Source organism: Protomyctophum bolini (genome assembly GCF_963924005.1).
Source record: "Protomyctophum bolini genome assembly, chromosome: 20".
Taxonomy (NCBI): domain Eukaryota; kingdom Metazoa; phylum Chordata; class Actinopteri; order Myctophiformes; family Myctophidae; genus Protomyctophum; species Protomyctophum bolini.
The window spans coordinates 15,930,247-15,957,398 of record NC_137881.1 but is presented as its reverse complement, the minus strand read 5'-3'; the positions used below and the strand labels follow the sequence as shown (position 1 = coordinate 15,957,398).

Below are 27,152 nucleotides of genomic sequence, written 5' to 3'. Positions count from 1 at the left end.
CTGCATGGTGTGTGTGTGTGTGTGCGTGACTCACTTCCACACTTGTCATTTTCCGTTCTAGTTCCTCAAGACCTAAATCTGTCTGTCTGCCTGCCTGCCTGCCTGCCTGCCTCAGTATCAGCATCAGCGCTGTACAGCTAAAGTCTGTATCGGTGAGTTTCACATCATAGTATTGGTAAAGCTAAAGTCCGCTATCAGAATGCCAACGCGAGGCAGGCGGTATAGACCGTGTCAAATCAAATGGTTGTTTATCGTTTATACAGCAGATTACATGTACTGTATGCATGTACACACACACACACACACACACACACACACACACACACACACACACACACACACACACTAAGCTCATGGATTAAACGTGAGTGTGTGAGTGGGAACGGTCAAGGTCATAATAATATGACTAGACAGATGTCCTCAAACCTTTTCCATGTCAAGCACCCCAAAATTACATGTATTTGGCCGAAGTTTCCAGCTTGTAGATCTGCTATTTTTGATGCTTCTGTGTGTTTGACCCTGTAGTGTATGATCAAGTAGGAGTAGGACATTCATTTCAGTGGTGGAAAGTAACTAAGTACTTTTACTTAAGTACTGTACTTAAGTACGATTTCTCAGAGCCAAAATTTGTGCTTTTACTTCACTGCAAAAACATACATTAACCACTTCAACCCTATGCATTTTGGCAATTTGAAAATAGCCGATTTACAAGCTCACAATGCACCGCAACGCGACACATTGTGAGCTTGCAGGTCTGCTATTTTCAATACTTTGTACACATTTTGAACTTGTGAAGTGATTCTGCAATATGAGTGCTTTTACTTTTTAGTACTTTAAGTACATTTTGATGCCGATACATTTTCAATTCCGTACTTTTACTTGTAACGAAGTAGTTCTAAATTGCAGTATTGGTACTTTTACTTTTAAGTAAAACAATTGAGTACTTTTTCCACCACTGATTCATTTTAGGACAAACTTTAATTCAGAGTCAGTGCAAACAGATCACTATAGGCATTAGGGCCCAACTCGTTTTCACAGGTTTTTGAAAAACTTATATCAAAACCTAATAGCCTACCATTAAAAAGAGTTCCTCCCCAGCTAAAAAAAACACTAAACGTTAAGATATGCAGATAAGAGGTTTCTGCCCGGGCAGCAATGATATAATTTGAGCCGTTATGACGGAGAAGCATCTAAGTCCACACTAATTATCCATTGTAATACATTATGGATATGGGTTCAGGACAGATAAGGCTTTTTTCTCTGGGAGGGGTCGGAATAAATGATGGACTTGGATGGTTAGTCGTCTCAACTGCTCAATTATGGAGTGCACTTCATCACCCTCATGATTTACACCCTCAAGGTCCGTTGAGGCGGGCAGCGAGTGACGCAGGCCTTATTGTTGCCTGGAGTGGATCAGCGACAGGAGGGGCACAGGACCACGCCCCGGCAGTGTTGTTTTTGTCGACTCAAGACGACAATTGTTCGTCGACTACCTTTTTTCACTGACGAAAACTAAATGGAAACTAAGCTATGATGACTAAAACTGAGACTAAATGTATTGACAATTTCGTCAACGGATAAAAACTAGACTAAAATGCTAGTATAAGTCATTTTACACTTGGTTGCATGCTGAAAATTGCCGATTGACAAGCTTGTAGATCGGCTATTGTAAGTGTAAAATCAGTCATAAAAACCTATTTTTCTATGTCAGTGGTTTTCAAACATTTTCATGTCAAGGACCCTAAAATTATACATGTAATAGGCCACCGAGCCCCCATCCGAAAATATGTTGTTCCAGGGGACCCCCCAGTAGCAAAGATTTGAGCTAAAAACATTAGCTCTGAAAGAATATATATAAAAATTTGCACCACATTTTCACGATTCTTCAAAAATAGTAGACATATGAGCTTGTAGATCTGCTATTTAATTTTTCACCAGCTAAAGTATAACATAATTAAACACCAAAATGGGTTCCCGCCCAAAATAGTTTAAGAAGCAGCACAAGTTTGTAGATTTGCTACTTTTGCCTTTTTCTTTTTTATTTGAATCCTGAAATGTATAAACGATAGACGATATAAAGCATATTATTTCATTGTCAAAGTCAAAGATGTCAAGCGAGGCATCAACACATGAGATGCAAAAAAAAGAAAGGAAATGATTATGAGGCACTTTTTACATCCCATCAACACGACAGACAATAGACAACACACGTCACTCCACGTCACAACGCAACACATGTCACACACACACACACACACACACAAACACACACACAATGCACGTCACATACGCTGATACTTTCCATTCAGGTCATCAGGTGCATTGAAAATGATACCCTGTACAGTAGTTGTACTCTTAGCACGCACGCACGCACACACACACACACACACACACACACACACACACACACACACACACACACACACACACACACGCACACAGTAGTGTGCTATTAAGAGACAGCATATTGTCCAAAGCTAACAGCATAATACCAGGGTATAGTGTGTGTGTGTGTATGTGTGTGCGCGCGTTGGCGCGACAACTGTCCTGTTATTAACCCAGAGCTACTAAACATATAGTACACACACACGCACGCAGACACACACACACACACACACACACACACACACACACACACACACACACACACACACACACACACACACACACACACACACACACTGTCTGTCTGATCTCTCTCTGTTTCTGACATTTCAGTCTAGGTGAAGTTGGTTCAGTGACAACTGTCTCTTTCTACGGACTGGTGAGTGATACTGTTAATTAATGTCTTAATTCATGATGTGCTGTGCTAATTAAAGTGTCTATTACAATGTCTACTATACGCAGGGTGTGCTTCAATGTCATTTGTGTCGGGATACAAATTTAATTTGTTACACTCAGAGTTACAGACCTGTAAGGGTCCATTTGGTTCCATGTGTTACACTCTCAGAGTTACAGACCTGTAAGGGTCCATTTGGTTCCATTCGTTACACTCTCAGACTCAGAGTTAGACGTGTAAGGGTCCATTTGGTTCCATTTGTTACACTCTCAGACCCCTTTTCCACCGGTTGGTTGGAATCCGGTTCAGTTCTTTTTGGTTTTTAGTCCATGAGCCAGAGCTTCAAAATTGGTGGGCAAACTATACCCTATATTAAATTGTTTATAAGATCAATACAAGTAAATGAATACATGATAACCCTTCCACAGTAGTAGCTTTTATTTTTTGCATATTTTCCTACATAATGCCTAATTTGCATATTTAAAAATGTAAAATTTGTAATACAATAAATCATTGTCTTCGTGTAAGTACTCAATTGGGGAAGTTTAATGGTGATAACAATCTAATATAGGTATGGTTTTGCCCACTCAATTCATAATTAACGTTTCAATTTTGGAGCTCTGGCTCATGGACTAAGAACCAAAAAGAACTGAACCGGTGGAAAAGGGGCCTCAGAGTTACAGACCTGTAAGGGTCCATTTGTTACACTCTCAGAGTTACAGACCTGTAAGGGTCCATTTGTTACACTCTCAGAGTTACAGACCTGTAAGGGTCCATTTGGTTCCATTTGTACACTCAGAGTTACAGACCTGTAAGGGTCCATTTGGTTCCATTTGTACACTCAGTTACAGACCTGTAAGGGTCCATTTGGTTCCATTTGTACACTCAGAGTTACAGAGCCTCAGAGGGTCTCAGAGTTTTTCCTGTATGCATGTGATTTATGTATGTCAGCGCCTATGCCTAATTTGCATAGCCTATTTAAACATGTAATTTTCAGAAAATTGTAATACAAACATTCTTAATGTAGGCCTAAGTCAGTCTATGGCTTAAGTATAATCAACTGGATACGTTTCAGTGTGATAGACAGCTATTAGTAATAATAATAATAATAATAATACCGTATACACCTTCGTTTTAAAATAGCAGATGTACAAGCTCATACATTAGGGTTAATGATCTGGAATATGAATGTTTTTTTAATTTAATTTATCAAGACCTCCGTGTTCTGTATGCCCTCCCTGTAATGGCCTGTATGTCCCTTTGTTTTTAGTTGGTGTTTTCCTGTGCTTTTGAAGTGTTGTATTTAAGTATTTTCCATGTTCTCAGTTGCAGTTTAGTTTTACTTTACAACTGTGTACTTTTATTCTGTAGTATTGTTTTGTGCCTTCCTGTCTGCCCCTAGTTCTGTGCCTGTCTTGTCAACCTTGTGATTAGTCTAGTTAGTCTCCCAGCCAATCCCTGTGTTGATTTGTCAGTTGTGTTCACCTGTGTCTAGTTGGCCCTTGTCTATTTATATGCCCTTGTGTTTTCAGTTCCTTCATTCGTAAAAGTAAGTCAGTGGTTTTTTGCTCCTCGTGATATAGTTCCTAGTGTTTTCTTTTGCTCCTAGTATTTCCTTGTTTCCTCGTGTTCCCATGTTTGTTCTTGATCTCCTGTTTGGGAAAATATCCCCCCTTGTATTCGACCTGCCCTACAGTCCTCTGCCTTTGTCTGTGCTTGGGTCCAACACCTGCCTGGCTCCAACCGTGACAGTACGAACCAGAGTTCCTTGTTCATTTGTACTGTCACGGTTCGAGACAGGCAGGTGTTGGCACTACTGTATGACACTGAAGCTGCATTTACAGTAGTTGGACAGCAGATTTCAGTGGTGGTAAAGTAACATTTACTTATCAGCTTTGTTTGTATCCTGCCCTGCTCCCCTTCATTTACTTAAGTAAAATTAAGGGCATATTTGTAGTACTCTACTTGAGTATTTCTAAGTTTAATTACTTTTACTTCTACTCCACTACATCTCGGATCCAAATATTGTACTTTAACTACATTTCTTTAAAAACTTTAGTTACTATTTACTATTTTTTAATAAAAACACTTCAGCCCTAAACGGTGAAAATAGCCGATCTACAAGCTCACAATGCGTCGCAATGCAACACATTGTGAGCTTGTGGATCAGCTTTTCTTAATATACATTTGAAAACTTCTGCATAATAAGTACTGCTTTAAGTACATTTTGATTCCAATACTTTAGTACTTTTACTCAAGTACATTTTTAATTTGGGAATTTTACTTGCAGTATTTCTACATTCCAGTATATACTTTTACTTGAGTAAAACATTTGAGTGCTTTTTCCACCAGTTTGGGCACTAGTATTGACACTGAAGCTATATTTCTGGCAGCTGGAAAGTAGCAGATATACAAGTTCACAGTCAGGGACGTGCAGAGAGTGTTAGAGGGGCAGGGGCTAAAATCCCGTAAGAAGGGCACTTTTGGACACGCGTCGCGCTGCAACGCGTTGAGAGCTTGTAGATCAGCTATTTTCAGGGCGCAACCCCAGCACTCTTTAGCTATAGAGATCACAAAATGGATTTCTAAACAAATTTGTTCAATGCAAAATACTCTGCTCAAGTCCAGGAGACTTCGGAGAAAAAGCAATTATCCTGAATGGTGCCTTTCCGGCATGGCATGGAAAGGAGAGGAGGTCATTTGCATCTCTTTCACCATGTAGTAAACGCTGCATTCGTGGTCTGGAGACGGCAGTTGTTTTACAGCAGGTTAAAAGGGCAGGGGGCTGAAGCCCCCTTTGATGTCTGTGTGCACGTCCCTGTTCACAGTGCAGACATGCATGTGCCACAGCAGCAACGGCAGCCAATCAGAATGAAACACAGGACAAGAGCTAAGAGATAATGCTCATATTACCAATAAGACGCCCTGAGGGCGATAAGCGACCTCGCACTAAAGCAGGGGTTCCCAAACTTTTTCATGTCAAGGACCCCCAAATTGACACAAATTATCCCACGGAACCCCTTTGAAAAGATATGTCAGGGACCATAAGAGAAGAGTTTTACGATTCTAGCGGAGATTCTCAACCCGTTTAATTTCACGGACCCCCATTTAATGGCATTTCTATCTCTCGGACCACCAATTTATATTGTAAAATGTTAATCTAATTCTGGGAGTGTAACAAATGGAACAAAATGGACCCGTTAGGGTCCATTTGGTTCCATTTGTACACTCTCAGAGTTAGACCCATAAGGGTATCATTTAGCTGGGGACCCCCTGGAACTCCCTCAAGGACCCCTGGGGGTCCCCGGACCCCACTTTGGGAACCACTGCCGGTCGCGTGCACGCAACCACCTGGGTGACGGCAGACTGTTGGGCGAGCGCTAGTGCTTTGGCATGGGATCAACATGGAATGAATTCTGTACTGGCCATATAAGGAGCATGTCTTCTTGAGTGTATACAGGGTTTGATGAGGTCAGATCAACATGTGGAATGTCAGAACAGGTCAGCTCCATATATGGAGATATACAGTAAGGGTGATGGCAGCGGGGGCAGTGTCTTGAGTGAAATTAATTGAATGACTGATCTACAAAAGGAAGTGATGTCACATGAATCAACGCAAGGCCTCATGGGACACTGGAAAGTGTCTGTCTCTGTCTGTCTGACTATTAGTGACAACATTTATGATATGTATAATAATTGTTGGACATGACCTTTGGCCTTTAACACACAGCATGTGCTTTGTCTCTACCGTGTGTGTGTGTGTGTGTGTGTGTGTGTGTGTGCGTGCACGTGTATTTTTCAGATAATGGACGAAATCGGCCAACGTTATGCACGCATCTCAGTCAACCCTGAGGTAGTCTGTCTGTCTGTCTGTCTCCTTATCTGAATGAGAGATTTTGATTGGCTAAGTAGACTTTATTTGACTTTGATGCAATTTTCCACAATGCAATGATCGCACGCACGCACGCACAGTCACGTACACACACATATTCCAAGAAATGTAGTTCTGTGTGTGTGTGTGTGTGTGTGTGTGTGTGTGTGTGTGTGTGTGTGTGTGTGTGTAAAGAGGAACAAAGCCATAAATAGGAAATAAAAACTTGAAGGAATGTCTATAGGAGGGGGCAAGGGGTGTTGGGGGGGGGGGGGGGGGGGGGGGTGTCTACTATCAAGGCATTTAAATACTTAAAGTCAGTTATGTTCACTTGTATGTCACCGCGAGACATGGCCAAAGCAGTTTCGGGGGTCCCCAGCCAAAACCGTTGAGAACCCCTGATGTTGAACGTTTTTGGCTGGGGACCCCCGGAAATGCGTTGGCCATGTCTCGCATTAATTGATGGAATGTTGGATTGAAAGATTTGGTTTCTGTAAGGAATGTGTTTGTTTGACTTGTTTATGTTTATTCATGTTTTATGTTCTTCAGTGTTTTTTGTCAGATAGTAACATGTAAAAATGAATAAGCTAATAACATATAGCTTCAAGTTTAGAGCTTTTCTGTCAGACGATAAAACTGGAACAATCCAATTATTGATTTTCAATATCACAATATGGAGTTATGAGAGACAGTGGTAACTTTCCCATGGCGCCACACACACACACACATGCACGTACGCACACACACGTCCTCGTCTAGTCCTCGCTCGCCCATTCTTTCCCATGCACTCCATAAAACTGTCAACTTTGTATGTTTTCTAATTAAACATTGACAGCAAAGTATACCTCTCTCTCTCTCTCTCTCTCTCTCTCTCTCTCATTCTACATCTACCTCTGTCACCCTCCCTCTCTCCATTTCTGCCCCTCCTCTCTCTCTCTCTCTCTCTCTCTCTCAATTCTCTAATATTACAACTTTTGACCACGCCCCCTCACATCCCTGTGTGTGCGCGTCAGGTTATAAAGCGAAGCAGCAGCTTTGGGAGTAAAGTTCACATCAGCGCAGGATCGGTCGAGAAACACCCACACACCATGGAGCGCACCGTCGAAGAGGTACGCACGCACGCACGCATACACACACACACACACACACACACACACACACACACACACACACACACACACACACACACACACACACACACACACACACACACACACACACACACACACACAAACAAACGCGCACACACATGACAGACATGACACACATGACGCACACACACACACACACACACACACACACACACACACACACACACACACTCAGTCTGTTGTTGTGTATACATATTAAAAGTATTCTTAATGATCTTAATATACGTCTTGTATAGTTATTTGGAAATGATACACTGATATCTTATCTAACTATACCAGGCACGGGGCTGGGCTAACTGGCACCCTGGGCAACCCCCCTCTGAGGCGCAGCCCCCCGGCCCCCCAATCCAAAATGTTCGGCCATTCCTCTCAACTGCAGCACACAGCTGTGTGTATGTGTGTGTGTCAGATTGAATGTAAATACCTTTATATTTAATATTATGAGCTTGTAGATCTGTTCAAGCTGTTACTTTGGGCTTGTTTATCTGTAAAGACAGACAGATTAATCGAACCGATGCGATTAATCAAAAAAACAACTACCGATGTGTGTGTGTGTGTGTGTGTGTGTGTGTGTGTGTGTGTGTGTGTGTGTGTGTGTGTGTGTGTGTGTGTGTGTGTGTGTGTGTGTGTGTGTGTGTGTGTGTGTGTGTGTGTGTGTGGGGGGGGGGGGCGCGGCCATATTTATTAATTTTTTACCTGGCCTGCAAACATTATGTGCAGTGTGTATTATTAGACTTCAAAGCATGAACTCACTACATAACAGCACATTCAGCCAAGTAGAATAACACATCTAATTACACATTAATATCAGAATACTGATAGTATTGATTTCAGCTGTTGCAATTCCAAACATGCAAACATGACCTGCTTTAATTATACTTAATAACTATTAAATGACTATACTTAACGACTGGTATTAGCAGTATTGTCTTTTTGTGTCCAATGTATTTGTATTTAGTTCATAAAGTTTATCATAACTAAAACTAAATGCATTTGAAAATCAATAATTTAAAAAAGGATTCTAATTTTAAAAAAGCAAAAAATAATTCAGTATTTCAATTCAAACATAGCAAAAATAGCTGATCTACAAGCTCAAAACGTGTCGCGTGGCTAATTTTACTACGACAGTAATATGCACTGTGGCCCTCTGGAGTGAGTGTGGAAATATAGTGGCTCTCTCCGTCGTCAAAGTTTCCCACCCCTGCTTTACACATTCTATGTTACAGTATGGAACAGACAGCTTGGTGTAAATGTCTCATAAAGGAGGTGAAAAGGGTCAAATGGAGTCTGTATACGGCCGAAGATAAATGAACAGGATATATCTCCTCCTCTCCCACCGACGTCAGGTGTTCATTAATCTTGTTATTCATATTCTGTTGATATAAGCTTTGAGCTGAGAGAAGCTATAAAGCGCTTTTAAATATGACAATGCTGTATCTGTGTATCAGCTGCACAGTTGAGGCAAAATATGCTATACTCATAGCCTGACACTCTTTTCATTTTCATTTAATTTCACTTCATTATTCAGACTGAAAGCTCTCCCCACGGCAGCAGTTTATGGCGTTGTCAAAGCGGCAGTCTTCGGTGATTGGTTCATACCAACCAATCAGAATAGTAGGAATGCAGATGACGTTGTTGTCAATCATGAGCTAACCCGTTTGCTAACCAAACAAAAACAGCCAACGAGCGCTACTAGCATGTAAACAAAAGCGGTAAAATATATCAGATGATGTTCATAAAACTTATGAACTTAAAAGTCGTTTCTGTAAAGAAACTATTTATCATACCAATTTAATAGCCAAATTGATACAGTCGTGACTTGTGAGTCACCGCAGTGGGGGCAGCCATGTTTGTTGTCTGCCAATGCTGCACATTTTAACCAGGTTATTAAAAGGAAATAGGTGTAAGTTGTAACTTAACAGCATGGGAGAGAGGACTGGGCAATTTCCCACTATGCCCAGGCAGCGCATTCGCCGGGCCTGACCTATACCTGTATAAATGCACCAAGTCTCTGTGCGTGTGTATGTACGTCTGTAATCCATGTAACTCGAGAACCGTTCGCCCCACGGACTTCAAATTTGACCAACGTGTTCCACACCCCCACAGGGAGCGCAGTGCCCGGCCCTGAATCGGTGGGTTACACCGTTGTCCAGAATCGCCACAAAAGCCTCTGCCCAGGCTCTGGACAGGGCCCAAATTCGCCAATTGATCACACCTGATCACCCCTAGATCTCCATATATGCAGGTGGCCTGATCTGACATTACAATGAAGTTCTGACATCTGCATAGACTCCATATTTGGGCATGCCTGACAAATAACTCCATATATGGGCATAATAGGGACACAGACATAATAACTGGGTGGGGCGTGCATTTCCATACTTGCAAATTGTAGTCTTTTAGTCTTAATCAACAAAATTAACACCAGTGTTGTTTTTAGCAGAAATTTTCTATTTTAGTTTTAGTCATAGTCTCTTTAATAGTTTTTGTCACATTTTAGTCACTTGGAATGTTTTAGTGTTAGTCTAGTTAATCTACAGTTAATTTAGTCAACTAAAATATATTTTGCCGGGCCTTGATGCCGTCGTAATGACTCATTTTACACTTGCTGAAAATAGCAGATCTACAAGCTCAACAAGCCTGAGCTTGTGGATCTGCTATTTTCAGCATGCAACCAAGTGTAAAATTTATTTTACTGGATCTTTTCTCTACTGGGTCCCTTCCTAACATTTTAGTCTAGTTTTTATTTGTTGACGAAAATGTCAGTATAGTTAGTCTTAGTTTTAGTCATCATAGCTGAGTTTTCATTTAGTTTCCATTTAGTTTTTGTCAGTGAAACGAACACTTTTCGTCATAGTTTTAGATGACGAAAACAACACTGGGTTACACTGATTTTATTTAGATGTTCTTCGATTTCAAAGCAATCTGGAGGAGTTGACATCATAAAGCTCTCAGATAACAGTTAATTTATGAACGGTCAAACACAATAATACTCATAAAGCAAACATTTACACTAATCCCCCCCCCCCGTGTGTGTGTGTGTGTGTGTGTGTGTGTGTGTGCGTGTGTGTGTGCGTGTGCGTGTGCGTGTGTGTGTGTGTGTGTGTGCGTGTGCGCGCGCGTGCGCGCGCGTGTGCAGGTAGCTCCACCAGAGTCTTCCTCACGCTGGGAGACGATGAAGGACAGGTTCCCTCGCCCTCAGGGTCTGATCAACCTGCTTGTCACCAAGGGTGAGCATGTGTGTATTTGTGTGACAGTTTTAAGGACATGTCACACCAATGCAACTCATTGCAACAGCAAAACCGTTTGCAACTGCATTGGTGTGACTGTATGTATGTCAGCTATTCTCCTACTGACTGACTGACTGACTGGCAGTGTTTATGTCCTTTGTACAAGGAATCCTTGTACTTCTGTTTATGTGGACATACATAAATAGTGTGTGTGTGTGCGTGCGCACGTGTGTGTGCGCCCACGTTCATATAAATAGTTGCTGTCAGATGAATCACTCACTCACTCACATGAGTCTGTCTGTTTGTCTGTCTGGACGGACGGTCGGTCGGTCGGTCCATTCTCCATGCATGACGGAAGCATTTGGAAATTGCGAGAGGCAACAGTCTGGCCAGGCGAGACTATGGGTGGTGGTCTCTAACACTGTGTGTGTGTGTGTGTGTGTGTGTGTGTGTGTGTGTGTGTGTGTGTGTGCGCGCGTGCGCGCGCGCTCCTCAGTGTGTCTCCTGTTTCTCCTCTATGGAGTGGTGTGGTCCATCACCGGTAAGGAGTGTCTACCGGGAGGAAACCTCTTCGGCATCGTCATCCTCTTCATCTGCGCCGTGCTCGGAGGGAAGCTGGTCGGAATGGTCCAACTGCCCACGCTGCCCCCATTCCCTCCTCTACTTGGTATGACCCGCTTTTTCATTGGCTATAGGGGAATACTGTCCAATCACAAGGGTTTAAATCATTAAGACTTGGAACGCATCACAGTGTGTCACCGTAGCTTCTATAACCAATTAACCATGCACTTTAACCATTATTTTAAACTTTAGCCGTTGAAAAATAGCAGATCTACAAGCTCATAGCGTGGCACCGAGTGCCATGCTACGAGCTTGTATTTTTGCTATTTTGAAAATGTGGTGAAAATCTTTGAATATTCTTTCACAGCAAACGTTTTTTTTTAACTCATATCTTTGCTTCTGGGGGGGGGGGGGGGGGGTCCGGCGGCCAAACACATCATTCTGGGTGTCCTCGACATGAAATAGCTTGAGCACCACTGATAGGTTTTTCAGAAAACTGCAACAACCATATCTTCATAATTTGGTGCCAATTATAGACCCTTCGCTAAGCCCCACCCACACCATTCTGCAGGCGATGCAAGCTGTGCTTCTCATCCAATGAGATGCATGTAAAATGTTCTACAATAATCACTAATTTCAGTAGTAAGAGCTTCAAAATGTCTTCTAAATCTAGTCAACCAGGCCTGCAGTAGGCACTGGACATTATTGTGCATGACATTATTTAAATAAACTAGAAATACGAGGAAATGTTCGAGGGAGAAACAATATCCAATTCAATCAACTTTAATGACCGTCTGAGTTTTCATTTAATGCACGGTAAGGTGATTAGTAATAACATTGCATTAAATGGTAAATGGTGCATTTATATAGCGTTTTTATCCAAGGCGCTTTACATAGAGTGTGTGTGTGTGTGTGTGTGTGTGTGTGTACAGGTATGCTGTTGGCGGGCCTGGTCTTACGTAACGTCCCGTACGTGACGGATGCGGTCTACATCGACACGCACTGGTCAGCGGCACTGCGGAACATCGCTCTGGCCATCATTCTGACCAGAGCTGGGCTGGGGCTGGACCCTATGGTACACACCACGCACGCACACACTGGGGCTGGACCCTATGGTACACACCACGCACGCACGCATGCACACACTGGGGCTGGACCCTATGGTACACACCACGCACGCACGCACTGGGGCTGGACCCTATGGTACACACCACGCACGCACGCACTGGGGCTGGACCCTATGGTACACACCACGCACGCACGCATGCACACACTGGGGCTGGGCCCTATGGTACACACCACGCACGCATGCACACACTGGGGCTGGACCCTATGGTACACACCACGCACGCACGCACTGGGGCTGGACGCTATGGTACACACCACGCACGCACGCACTGGGGCTGGACCCTATGGTACTCACCACACACGCACGCACGCAATTTACAATGTAGGCATTTATAAAATGCTCTTAATCCAGAGAGATTTACAGTAAGCAAGAACAACACATGTAGAATGCATTTAGATATCATGTTCTATCAAGACAGATGCCCAGAGACTGATCTTTCCTACTGTAGTGTTTATCGTTTCAATGTTATTTTCTTACTATTACTATTGATTATTATTATTAGTAGGAACAGTTTTTAGTTTTATTTTTTCATATATATTCTACTGTTAGACATGACGATAAATTATTGGTTTACTTATGATCCTTGATGACTATTTCTATGCATTTGATGTATTACCATGTGTTGTTCTTGCTTACTGTAAATCACTCTGGATTTAAGATAAATGCCTAAATTGTAAATTGTAATGAAGTGTACTGTGTACATGCACTGGGTATCCACCGTATGTTCGGATACAGTCAAACATCTGTACTGTTCTGTCCGAGATGTAAAAAAATGGTCTTAATGTAAAGTATACATGATGTGAACATTTGCACGATGGATTATCAGACTCAATTTTCTTGTTGTGTGTGTGTGTGTGTGTGTGTGTGTGTGTGTGTGTACACGTGTGTGTGTGTGTGTGTGTGTGTGTGTGTACGTGCGTGCGTGCGTGCACTATAGGCTCTGAAGCGTCTAAAGGGGGTGTGTGTGCGTGTGGCGGTGGGTCCGTGTGTCATGGAGGCGTGTGTCATCGCCATCGTTTCTCACTTCCTGCTCAAGCTGCCCTGGGTGTGGGGCTTCATCCTGGGGTAACACGCACACAGCCACACACACGCACACAGCCACACACACGCACACAGCCACACACACGCACAAACAGTATTTGTTTTTATTAGCATGGGAAACATCATGTATGTTCATTATAACATTTCTCTCTCTCCAGGTTTGTGCTATCAGCAGTGTCTCCAGCCGTTGTGGTTCCATCCATGTTGTTGTTACAGAGGGAGGGGCTAGGAACGGAAAAGGTATTTCCACTTTTCAGGAAATTGACAAAAGAGTATTAGGCCTACAGTTCCAAAGAATCCAGTGCAGTTGTTATAGTCAAAAGCTCTGGTTAATACTAATACTAATAGTAGTTTCCGTTTCCATTTAGGACAGATTGAAAATAGATTTACACTTTTTTAAGACGTTGAACCAATTGCAATTATTTGAGATAATCGCATTTTTTTTGCACAATCGTCAATCGTTTCCATGATGAAAGATTTCATAGAAAATATGAAATGTGATGAAAAATATATATGCTAATGATGTTTAGAAGATTTAGAACACTTCCCTGGGGGTCTTTATGTGTGTAATATGTGGTTTTCGATATTTTAGATTTTAGCAGAGAGCCCAGTGTCTCTGATGTCATGGACACTGGGCTCACTTCCTTCCTACAATTCCCATAATGCTTTGGTGCACTCCTTCCTGAGACAACATGTAGTCCAAGGAAGCTTTGAGGAGGAAGATAAGTGGTCACGTGACTGGGCAGCGCCATGACACTTTCATGGACACTTTCATGGGAGCCAAACTCACACCGGAAGTTCAATGAATACATGGCATTGAATGGAGCCGGCTGGACCATCTCATAACAAACATTATTTATGAACAATTGAGACCTTTGTCATATAATCGGTTCAGGAATATAAAAGAAGACATATCACAGGTTGTTTTCTAATCACTTACTTTTCGATGTGCACAGAGTGCACATTATATAATTTTATCTGAGGATCTAAACAGCAGCAGGTATCGTTTCTGGCTCCAAAGTATCGCGAGATTTGGCTGCCAGACAGGAAACGGTGGGAAGTCTTGCGATACTTGGTACGTTAAGAAAGGTACTTTGTTCTCTTTAGATACCATACCTCTATAAAAATTACACAGTTTACACATCGAAAAGCAACACAGCAGACAATAATGTGTTACATGTCTTCTGTTGTTTTCCAGAAGTGATTAATGCTGCACATGTCCTGTTCATCCAGAATTCTATCCTCAGAGATGCTATGAGTGACCTGGCTCTGCATTTCCTCAACAAAATGAAGAAAATTGTTGCAAAAAACCAACAAACAAAAAAACATGTTTATATTACTCCTAAACATTTTGCCAAACATCACACACACTCCTATCCTCATGGTGGAGACCTGTGCCCAGAAGGGCACTTTTTCTAGTTTTTGTTTGTTTTCACTATTCACAGAATGTGAAAAAGTGTCTTTGGAAATGTTCCAAATTTTAATACAGTAATGCATTGATATAGTAGCAAAAGAACATGTTTGTTTTGATTGATTGATTGAATTCTTTATAACAGTTTAAAAAAATCCAGGAGAGTACAGTTCAATACAAGGTCTGCTAAAACTAGCATGACTGAAGTAAAACGAGACACAAGTAGCATGTGCTTAAATTCATATTTAGAAAATGTTTCAAATGTCAAAAATGTCTGAGATGATAGATTGGTGATGTATGATGATGGTCATGGAAGGGGAACATTCTGAAAGCTTCATGGGCAAAGATAATCAACTTAAAAATAAAAAAAAAGTCAAAATGACCTCTCAGACATGTTATATATTCTGTGTAGTGTGAACTGTTTCAGGGAATCCCCACTCTACTGATGGCTGCTGGGAGTTGTAGTTCTCATATATAGGCCGCATATATAGGCCACACTGTCGTGCGTGGACGCGTCAGAAGAACCTGAAGCCCTTTTTCTTCGTGGGGTTTTTAGACAGCTGTCACCTGTGCACAGCCGAAGACGTGCGCAACCACGCACGACAGTCTGCCTTCCGCTGACAATGTGTTATTTCAGGGAATCCCCACTCTACTGATGGCTGCTGAGAGTTGTAGTTCTCATATATAATGTATTATTTCAGGGAATCCCCACTCTCCTGATGGCTGCTGGGAGTTGTATTTCTCATATATAATGTTATTTCAGGGAATCCCCACTCTACTGATGGCTGCTGGGAGTTGTAGTTCTCATATATAATGTATTATTTCAGGGAATCCCCACTCTCCTGATGGCTGCTGGGAGTTGAAGTTCTCATATATAATGTGTTATTTCAGGGAATCCCCACTCTGCTGATGGCTGCTTAGAGTTGTAGTTCTCATATATAATGTATTTCAGGGAATCCCCACTCTCCTGATGGCTGCTGGGAGTTTTGACGACATCCTGGCCATAACGGGCTTCTCTACGTGTCTGGGAGTGGCCTTTTCTACTGGTATACACACCACACCACACCACACCACACCACACCACACCGCACACGCACACGCACACACGCACACACATACACACATACACACATACACACGCACACATACACACGCACACGCACAGTTTCTGTTTGGATGTATGGGCTGTCAAGGCCAGAAAGTAGGCGTTCCCGCATAACTTCCAGGTATGATGATGATGTCACGCGCATAACCTTTATTACATTTTATGTATTATATAATTATTATAATGTTTACATGTTAATTAGGAGCTACATGGATGAACATCCTAAAAGGAGTTCTGGAGGTGGTTGGAGGAATGGTCGCTGGATTCATCCTGGGACTGTTTGTCTGCCTATTCCCCTCTAAAGACCAGGTGTGTGTGTGTGTGTGTGTGTGTGTGTGTGTGCATACAGTGAGTGATGTCAGAGGGATGAGGGCTGTAATTCATATAAATATTGTTTGTGTGTGTGCGTGTGTGTGCTTGTGCGTGCTTGCGTGTAGGATGACGTGGTCATCAGGCGTACCTCCATGCTTCTATGACTGTGTGTGTTCTATAACTGTGTGTGTGTGCGCGTGCGTATAGGATGATGTGGTCATCAGGCGTACCTCCATGCTTCTAGGACTGTGTGTGTTCTATAACTGTGTGTGTGTGTGCGTGTGCGTATAGGATGATGTGGTCATCAGGCGTACCTCCATGCTTCTAGGACTGTGTGTTCTATAACTGTGTGTGTGTGCGTGTGCGTATAGGATGATGTGGTCATCAGGCGTACCTCCATGCTTCTATGACTGTGTGTGTTCTATAACTGTGTGTGTGTGTGTGTGCGTGTGCGTATAGGATGATGTGGTCATCAGGCGTACCTCCATGCTTCTATGACTGTGTGTGTTCTATAACTGTGTGTGTGTGCGCGTGCGTATAGGATGATGTGGTCATCAGGCGTACCTCCATGCTTCTATGACTGTGTGTGTTCTATAACTGTGTGTGTGTGCGTGTGCGTATAGGATGATGTGGTCATCAGGCGTACCTCCATGCTTCTAGGACTGTGTGTGTTCTATAACTGTGTGTGTGTGCGTGTGCGTATAGGATGATGTGGTCATCAGGCGTACCTCCATGCTTCTAGGACTGTGTGTGTTTGCGGTGTTCTTCAGTCACGTCGTGGGGTTCGCTGGAGCAGGAGGTCTGTGTACTCTGGTTGTGTCCTTCCTGGCTGCCCTGGGCTGGAGCACTGATAAGGTTTATACTACTACTACTACTACTATTATTATTATTATCATCATTATTATTTATTATGTTTTTAATATTTTTATTTTTATATTTTTTTATTATGATTTTTTTTTATTACTATTATGATTATTATGATTATTATGATGATTATTATTATTATTATTATATATTTTTTTATATTATTATAATAATAAGGGGTGAATTAAAATAAGATCGTGGGACACACATATATGGATGTTGTATGGATGTTGGTTCACGGCCCGGGAGTTTTATAATAAGAGTATGTTCTGAAAAGACGTGGCAGTGGCGGAATAATTAATCAATAGTGGTAACTAATAATAATATATATTATTATTGTTATTATCTGCTGTGGGCATTAATGTCCCACCTTTTGTTTGCTTTTTGTTTCCGCATTGCACCGTGGGTGTTTGTCCCTCCCAGGCTCCTGTCGCTGCCATTGTGGGCCGGGCCTGGGACATCTTCCAGCCCCTCCTCTTTGGTCTGATTGGTGCAGAGATCACCATCTCTACACTCAACCCCAACACTGTGGGTAAGCCACACCTCTTTGATCTGATTGGTGCAGATATCACCGTCTCTGTAAGCCACTTTTCTTTGCTCTGATTGGTGCAGAGTTCACTATCTCTAAACTCAACCCCAACACTGTGGGTAAGCTCCGCCCACTCTGTTGTACCGTACTGAACCATACATACTGTTCTTGATTGAAGTATTTATTAACAGTTTATTAACAGTTAGCAGAATTACAGTATACATTTCAAGCACAACTCAATACAAAAACTTTTAACTGTGAGTGGACGACCCAATAAAGCATTACACTTGTTTACAAGAGGCTCCACATTGTTCAATTCATCAAAACATTTAGAGACGTACAAATATACACTTCTATTTAGCCAAAGAACAGAACAGGAATTCATCATAAAGGAGGTAAAAAGGGATAAGAAACGAGGGTGATCGGTGAACCAATATTCTCCAAGTGCGCCCGCCCCTCTAGACCAGAAAGCACGCTGGCTAGGGGCCAGGCTACCCCCTCAATGACGCAACTCTTATTATTATTATTTTAGCAACGTGTATGTTTCTGTGTCACAACCTCGCAGCCATTGTTTGCGTTCGTTTCCGACGTTCTGTGCATTCTTCAATCACTGTGTTTGGTTGTGGCTATCCTGCTGACTGTCCATGCAGTTAGCTCATAACATTAGCAGCTGTTGTTGTCGCTTATTGGAGCTACGTTCGTACAGTGGCTGGCTGTCAGTGGGTCATGATAGCTTAGGAGGCAGGCAATATGCGATTGGCTTAGGTGGTCTTTGAGGGTATGGGGTCAGACTCCCATTGGCTTAGGCAGCATGACGACGATGATGACTGATGAAGGGTAAGTCCGTCGCTTACATTTCATGAGCATTCATAAGTCAGGTTTCACCACCTGACAAAAACATGGAACTGCTCTGCCACCACAGTGTGTGAATGTCCTGACACCACCCATTAAAACATGTGGATCACTGACTTCTTTCAACAACAAAAAAAACATCTCTTTCTCTCTCTCTCTCTCTCTCTCTCTCTCTCTCTCTCTCTCTCTCTCCCCCTCCCCCATGCAGGTCTAGGTCTAGCCTGCATATTGATTGGCATTGTGATCAGACTGTTGGTAACATTCGCCGTGGTTCATTACGGAGGATTCAACCTTAAGGAGAAACTGTTCATCTCTATAGCCTGGCTGCCTAAAGCTACTGTACAGGTACAGTAGGCCTGTCTGTCTGTCTGTCTGTCTGTCTCAGGTCAAATCAGACATTTCTTCTGATCAGTGTTTGGATCTATTATGTATTGCGTGTTTTGTGCTGATCCAAATAAAATAATTTGTGTGTGTGTGTGTGTGTGTGTGTGTGTGTGTGTGTGCGCACGCACGCGCGTCCCTCCATACAGGCCGCTATTGGCTCCAAGGCTCTCGACATGGCCCGCGAGGTCGGAAACGAGACTCTGATAAAGTATGGACTGGACGTGCTAACGTTAGCCGTGTTAGCGATCCTCTGCACGGCTCCGATCGGAGCGCTGGGCATCGGTCTGTCTGCCCCGAGACTGTTACACAGGCAGGTCAAAGGTATGTGCGCACACACGCACGCACGCACGCACGCAAGTAAGTCTCTCTGTCTCTCAAGCTCCGGCTGTTTCATCGATGTGCAACTAAAGTATAAATCTTAAATAACTCCTATAGCTAAACCTAACTTCTAATGTCTATGCTTTACTAATTGTATAAGTCATTACAAAATGTGGTCCATCTCAGCTGATCAGGTGGCTCAATTGACATGAGAATGCAAAATCTAACAAATATGCGACAGCTTATGTTTCAAAAGCTGTAGGGCCTAAACTATTCTTTATTATTATATAAAGGTAACTCAAACATATTGAGAACAGCCAATGTTAATCATATAAACCCAATTTAGTATCATGTGTCGCCTTTTCTTAGATTCCCAGGCTAATTACCAAATAGCGGCCCAAATTAGCTGACATCACCCTATATATATATATATATATATATATATATATATAGACATATAGACAGACCATTTACAAGCTTCACAACGCATTGTGATCTTGTAGATCTGCTACGTATGGCTAAACCCCGGGCCCAGGCATACTATAGTGTCGAAACAATCTGGTGTTGACATGGGGCAGATTAAAGTGAAGATAGAGATAAGGAGGTCATTCAGTATTTGTCCTCAGATGATGGAGAGGTTAAGAAAGCAAATAGCACTTTATTTTTTATTTACACATCATTTACTTATACAAGCTATAGGCCTATACGTATACATCCATGATCCTGCTCTTTGCTGTCTTGACAGAGAGAGAGAGTGTGCATGGGAGGGAATTGTGTGTGTGTGTGTGTGTGTGTGTGTGTGTGTGTGTGTGTGTGTGTGTGTGTGTGTGTGTGTGTGTGTGTGTGTGTGTGTGTGTGTGTGTGTGTGTGTGTGTGTGTGTGTGTGTGTGTGTGTGTGTGTGTGTGTGTGTGTGTGTGTGTGTGTGTAACATGTATTTTTTAAGTGTGTTATAATCAATGTCACCTTATTGTAGGCTAACTATTAATACTTTATTTATATTCTTTGCTAAACGAGCCAGGGGTATAGGGCTCGATAAGCATCATGCTTCTCCTTGTCCCCTTTTCCAGCATCTTGGACTCTTCATTATGTCAAATGGACTTGACAACTTGTGCCCTTAATGTGATTGTCTTGCCCAGATTACACTAATGCACAAAGTATGCACCTTTTTGTTTAGTCAGGCTGTTTTTAATACATGATATTTCGGTTGGTGATAAAAGCATGACATTTGACACAAATGACCTTCATATGACCCTATTTGACCACAAAGAATTCCAACACTTTCAAGGTGGTCAGCCGGTTTAAAATGGCCGCAACGGGACCTACGTTTTGGACTATATCCCTTTGTTGGGGCTGTACATTTTTGATTCCCCCCTCATTTTGATATAAGATATGTTCTAGACTCTAGAGCAGTGGTTCTCAAACTTTTTCTTTTTTATATGACAAGGACCCCCAAAGAGAAGATTTTCACGGCTCTAGCAGTGATTCTCAGCCATTCTCATTTCAAGGGCCCCCAGTTTGACCTGAATTAGGCTATGGTCCCCTATTTAATGGCATTTTAATGGCATTTCTCTGAGACCCCAATTTCAATTGTAAAATCAATGTTAATGTAACTCTGAGAGTGTACACATGGACCCAAATGGACCCGTTGGGGTCCATTTGGTTCCATGTGTACACTCTCAGAGTTACAGACCCATAAGGGTCCATTTGGTTCCAAACTACCCCGGACCCCACTTTTGGAACCACTGTACTAGAGGTATTTCTACCAAGTAAAGTAAATAACAGGTTCCAATATGGCGGCATATTTTCCAATGTCTATGGTTGTGTCCACCACATGGTTAACACTGCCCCGTCCCTTAGAAATACTACTGTACTGTATAGTTTTAGTTATGAATAGATTTGTTTGATTGACACGTCGACTTCAAGGTAGGCTACTGTTATAGGCGCCCCTTCCGGCTCTGGAGCAGTGGTGGAAAAATTACTCAATTGTTTTACTTAAGTAAAAGTACCAATACTTCAATTTAGAACTACTTCGTTGCAAGTAAAAGTACGGAATTGAAAATGTACTTGAGTAAAAGTACAAAAGAATCGCCATCAAAATGTACTAAAAGTACTAAAAGTAAAAGTACTCATTGTGCAGAATGTGCCATTTCACAAGGCGCCGCCTGGAAAATAGAACTGTGTTCTATCGGCGCGCCGAGCGGCGCGGCGCGGCGGAGCCGGTGTGCGATGGGTTAATTGAAAATAATGGAGGCGGCCGTGTCCGCCGCGCGGCGCCGTGCGGCGGACGCAGCCGGTGTGTGGTGGGCTTTAGTTACTTGCTCCAACACTGCTCTGGAGCACATGTGCTCAATTAAGGGAGGGCAAAACTTTCCTGAGTTTCCTTTTTGTAGATTTGTAGAATCGACCTCAGGTCTAAAATGGGTTACATTCATAGACTGTAAAAAATATGGACAAAGCGTTCCGCGGGTCTAACATGAACGTAAAATGAAGCCTGTCAGTCCTTGCAATGGAAGTCGCCATCTTTCTAGATCCGTTTTGGTCCAGCTGGCCATTGGCTGGCCCAGACAACGAGGCGGGACTTCCCCCCTTCTTCTCTGTTGGTTTTTATTTTGACTCGAGTGGGAGGGGAATCCCTATCATAGACTGTAACGGTAGCCACGCCCCTCAGAACATTATGGTCATTTTTTTAATTAATGGGACCATCATTTTCCAAAAAGAATATTATGACATTAGAAATGAGACTTTAAACTAGTGACTGGAAGAAGAAAGTATTCATGACCATGTTTATTAAGGTAATACAGTCTAGGTGAAGTTGGGCCCAAATACATGGACTTCTATGGGGCGATGGGTTTTTCTGGGTCCAATGACAGCGCCACAACAGGCCATTATATGAACTTTAATTTCCTTAGTGGCTTCACAAAATATCTGTCTGACTGCCCCCCTGGTTACATTTCTATGTTCATTCTCCCTCAGCTGAGGAGCCAGAGGGCGGGGCTACTCATCCAGACAACACTCTGATTGGCCAGGAGAAGACTGGCGCCACCTACGAGAGCAAGCTGTGAGGCTTCCCGATTAGATGGACGGTAGCAGTGGTTCACAAACAGTGGGTCGGGAGCCATTTGTGGGTCGCGGACACATTGTTATATGGGTCCCCTTAAGGCCTATTCATAGTCTGGATTTTCAGTGGTGAGGTGACCACCGCTCCGGTGGTGAGCTGACCACCGGAGCTGAAATAACGTTGAGCGGTGGTGAGTAAAAACAGAGAGAAGGGCTGGAGCGGTGGCGGTGGTTTGCTCTTCACCGCGGCTCGTGACGTCATGTTGTAGTTCGGTGGTCACCTAACCACCGAAAATCCAGACTATGTATGAGCCTTTAGTTTGTTGTTTCCTAAATTTGGTTTATTATTTCAAAGCATTTTAAAAAAAAGGCAAAAATATTCATGAATTAAAAATAAATGCAATGTTTTTTCCCCCCAGTAATTTCAGGAAAACATCTAAGGAAAAATCTAAGAAATTCCATGAATTAGAAAATACATACATACATTTTTAGAACTAGTGAAATTAGCCGAACTAGAGTGTTGCAGTCCCGCCCCCTTTCATGACTATGCCAGGCCCAGGAAATAATTCCCAATGCATTTTCCCCATAGACATTTTAAAAGGACCTTTTAAAGGGGGTGTCGGTGATTTCAGTCAAAAACCCTTAGGTTTCGTTTTTGCCTTGGGACACAAGCTTTCATCCAATCAGGATAGAGAACAAAAACGAAACCTAAGGTTTTTTTACCCCCAGGGGTTAACTGGCGACAGGGAGGAACTCCTTATATGGTCAGCACACTCTATAGTAGAGAGGATTATCACAACAAAACAAAAAAATAAGTGATATTTGAATTAAGTGAAATCACTGACTCTACCTTTAAGCACCGTACAAAGCCAACTCAAGTTGATTTGTTGTCATGATTTATCACAACTCGAGTTGACTTTGTCCGCGGCATAAACGTCTTTAAATAAATACGTATTGAAAAGTCTTTGAGGAAAATGAACAGGGAATTATTTTCTGGGTCTCTCGAGGGCGCGGGACTGCGACGCTCTATAAGCTTAGCGCCATGTTGTGAGCTTGTAGATCTGCTATTTTCACTAAGTTGGGTATCATTTCTCTTTTGGGTCACAGGACAGGCTAAAACGTTTGGAACCACTGATCTATATGACACATCGTATTATTATTTTTTATTTGACTAAAAACTGTTTCTATACTAATGTCTCATTCATATCATATATTCAGTCCTTAGAAGATGTTTGCCTTATTATTATTATTGTTTTTCTGGATGAAATGTTTCCTTATATTTCCTTGTTTTTCTATTTTATATTCAGCTGTTATGAAATGTAATAACATGTTTGTTTTTTATTTTACATTCGGCTGTAATAAAATGCTGAAATGAACTTAAGTAATGAAGTGATAAAGTGATACAATGCTGAAAATACAGAATCTAAAGTGAATAAATTGAACAGTTTCTGCATTGTGTTTAGAGTTTAATTAAAATGACCAAGGTATTGGTGACAGTTGGATTAAATAGCTGATCTACAATTAAGGACAAGGAGTGGGACAGTTCGGTCAAATAGCATTCCAAGGCTACAAGCTTGTAAATCGGCTATTGTCTCCCTAGATTGTGGCTGCCATCTAGTGGCCATCTGCCTGCCTGCCTGCCTTCCCTGCATGTGTCTGCCTGCCCTGCCTCTGCCTGCCTGCCTGCCTGCCTGCCTGCCTGCCTGCCTGTCTGCCTGTCTCTGTCTGTCTGTCGGTCTGTCTGTGCCTGCCTGCCTGCCTGCCTATCTGCCCTGCCTGCCTGCCTGCCTACGTGTAGGCTACCTACGTGGTATGTACAATTTATAGAGATTTGTGCTTGAGTATTTCCAGTATGTTTTACTTCTACTCCACTACATCTTGGATCAAAACCAGTTACTTTGTAGATACTCTCTCTATAGTGTATACACATAGTTTCATTAGATATTCCACTGGTTCTTAGCTTAAGTATGATTCTTGATGACAATTTTTGATGTATTTGATGTATTACCAATGTGTTGTTCATGCTTACTTACTGTCAATCGCTCTGGATTAATAGCGTCTGATAAATGCCTACATTGTAAAACACACCACTAATAATGTATAGTAAAATATTGTACATTTCGGCCATTTGAAAATAGCAGATTGAGTCGACAGAATCAACACTAACGTCCTCAAACAGTCCAGTCTCTTCCTCCAAGGACTGAGGTTAGTGCATTCAGAGCAGTGGTTTCAACAACCAAAGTGTCAAATAATGGTTAGAAGCTGTTTTTCAACAACCAAAAGTGTCAAATAATGTTTTAGGAGCTGTTTCTCAACAACCAAAAGTGTAAAATAATGTTTTAGGAGCTGTTTCTCAACAACCAAAGTGTCAAATAATGGTTAGAAGCTGTTTTTCAACAACCAAAAGTGTCAAATAATGTTTTAGGAGCTGTTTCTCAACAACCAAAAGTGTCAAATAATGTTTTATGAGCTGTTTCTCAACAACCAAAGTGTCAAATAATGGTTAGAAGCAGTTTTTCAACAACCAAAAGTGTCAAATAATGTTTTAGGAGCCGTTTCTCAACAACCAAAAGTGTAAAATAATGTTTTAGGAGCTGTTTCTCAACAACCAAAGTGTCAAATAATGGTTAGAAGCAGTTTTTTAACAACCAAAAGTGTCAAATAATGTTTTAGGAGCTGTTTCTCAACAACCAAAAGTGTAAAATAATGTTTTAGGAGCTGTTTCTCAACAACCAAAGTGTCAAATAATGGTTAGAAGCTGTTTTTCAACAACCAAAAGTGTCAAATAATGTTTTAGGAGCTGTTTCTCAACAACCAAAGTGTCAAATAATGGTTAGAAGCTGTTTTTCAACAACCAAAAGTGTCAAATAATGTTTTAGGAGCTGTTTCTCAACAACCAAAAGTGTCAAATAATGTTTTATGAGCTGTTCCTCAACAACCAAAGTGTCAAATAATGGTTAGAAGCTGTTTTTCAACAACCAAAAGTGTCAAATAATGTTTTAGGAGCTGTTTCTCAATAACCAAAAGTGTAAAATAATGTTTTAGGAGCTGTTTCTCAACAGCCAAAAGTGTCAAATAATGTTTTAGGAGCTGTTTCTCAACAACCAAAGTGTCAAATAATGGTTAGAAGCCGTTTTTCAACAACCAAAAGTGTCAAATAATGTTTTAGGAGCCGTTTCTCAATAACCAAAAGTGTAAAATAATGTTTTAGGAGCTGTTTCTCAACAACCAAAGTGTCAAATAATGGTTAGAAGCTGTTTTTCAACAACCAAAAGTGTCAAATAATGTTTTAGGAGCTGTTTGTCAACAACCAAAAGTGTAAAATAATGTTTTAGGAGCTGTTTCTCAACAACCAAAGTGTCAAATAATGGTTAGAAGCTGTTTTTCAACAACCAAAAGTGTAAAATAATGTTTTAGGAGCTGTTTCTCAACAACCAAAAGTGTAAAATAATGTTTTAGGAGCTGTTTCTCAACAACCAAAGTGTCAAAAAATGGTTAGAAGCGGTTTTTCAACAACCAAAAGTGTCAAATAATGTTTTAGGAGCTGTTTCTCAATAACCAAAAGTGTAAAATAATGTTTTAGGAGCTGTTTCTCAACAACCAAAGTGTCAAATAATGGTTAGAAGCTGTTTTTCAACAACCAAAAGTGTCAAATAATGTTTTAGGAGCTGTTTCTCAACAACCAAAAGTGTAAAATAATGTTTTAGGAGCCGTTTCTCAACAACCAAAGTGTCAAATAATGGTTAGAAGCTGTTTTTCAACAACCAAAAGTGTCAAATAATGTTTTATGAGCTGTTTCTCAACAACCAAAAGTGTAAAATAATGTTTTAGGAGCTGTTTCTCAACAACCAAAGTGTCATAATGGTTAGAAGCTGTTTTTCAACAACCAAAAGTGTCAAATAATGTTTTAGGAGCTGTTTCTCAATAACCAAAAGTGTAAAATAATGTTTTAGGAGCTGTTTCTCAACAACCAAAGTGTCAAATAATGGTTAGAAGCTGTTTTTCAACAACCAAAAGTGTCAAATAATGTTTTAGGAGCTGTTTCTCAACAACCAAAAGTGTAAAATAATGTTTTAGGAGCTGTTTCTCAACAACCAAAGTGTCAAATAATGGTTAGAAGCTGTTTTTCAACAACCAAAAGTGTCAAATATTGTTTTAGGAGCTGTTTCTCAACAACCAAAAGTGTAAAATAATGTTTTAGGAGCTGTTTCTCAACAACCAAAGTGTCAAATAATGGTTAGAAGCTGTTTTTCAACAACCAAAAGTGTCAAATAATGTTTTAGGAGCTGTTTCTTAATAACCAAAAGTGTAAAATAATGTTTTAGGAGCTGTTTCTCAACAACCAAAGTGTCAAATAATGGTTAGAAGCTGTTTTTCAACAACCAAAAGTGTCAAATAATGTTTTAGGAGCTGTTTCTCAATAACCAAAAGTGTAAAATAATGTTTTAGGAGCTGTTTCTCAACAACCAAAGTGTCAAATAATGGTTAGAAGCTGTTTTTCAACAACCAAAAGTGTCAAATAATGTTTTAGGAGCTGTTTCTCAATAACCAAAAGTG

The 27,152-nt window shown here is 41.5% G+C and overlaps 1 protein-coding gene across 1 annotated transcript; it reads left to right on the top strand.

The window, feature by feature from the left end:
- Positions 1 to 61: 61 nt before the first annotated feature.
- LOC308334957 (sodium/hydrogen exchanger 9B2-like) lies at positions 62 to 24,086 on the top strand. The gene is made up of 16 exons (XM_080791858.1): positions 62 to 152; positions 2,719 to 2,764; positions 6,582 to 6,632; positions 7,664 to 7,759; positions 10,941 to 11,031; positions 11,528 to 11,698; positions 12,525 to 12,667; positions 13,659 to 13,786; positions 13,921 to 14,002; positions 16,126 to 16,219; positions 16,481 to 16,587; positions 17,296 to 17,445; positions 17,878 to 17,986; positions 19,044 to 19,180; positions 19,366 to 19,540; positions 22,512 to 24,086. The coding sequence occupies exons 3-16, from the start codon at positions 6,585 to 6,587 to the stop codon at positions 22,598 to 22,600; spliced, it is 1,620 nt and encodes a 539-aa protein (XP_080647984.1). The 5' UTR covers positions 62 to 152; positions 2,719 to 2,764; positions 6,582 to 6,584; the 3' UTR covers positions 22,601 to 24,086.
- Positions 24,087 to 27,152: the final 3,066 nt, after the last annotated feature.

Bases quoted from the DNA above. Each gene is read 5' to 3' on its own strand.
- LOC308334957 (XM_080791858.1), top strand. From the start codon at position 6,585: ATGGACGAAATCGGCCAACGTTATGCACGCATCTCAGTCAACCCTGAG. The intron at 11,032-11,527 runs GTGAGCATGTGT...CGCGCTCCTCAG, and splicing joins CAACCTGCTTGTCACCAAGG to TGTGTCTCCTGTTTCTCCTC. The intron at 19,541-22,511 runs GTATGTGCGCAC...ATTCTCCCTCAG, and splicing joins GTTACACAGGCAGGTCAAAG to CTGAGGAGCCAGAGGGCGGG.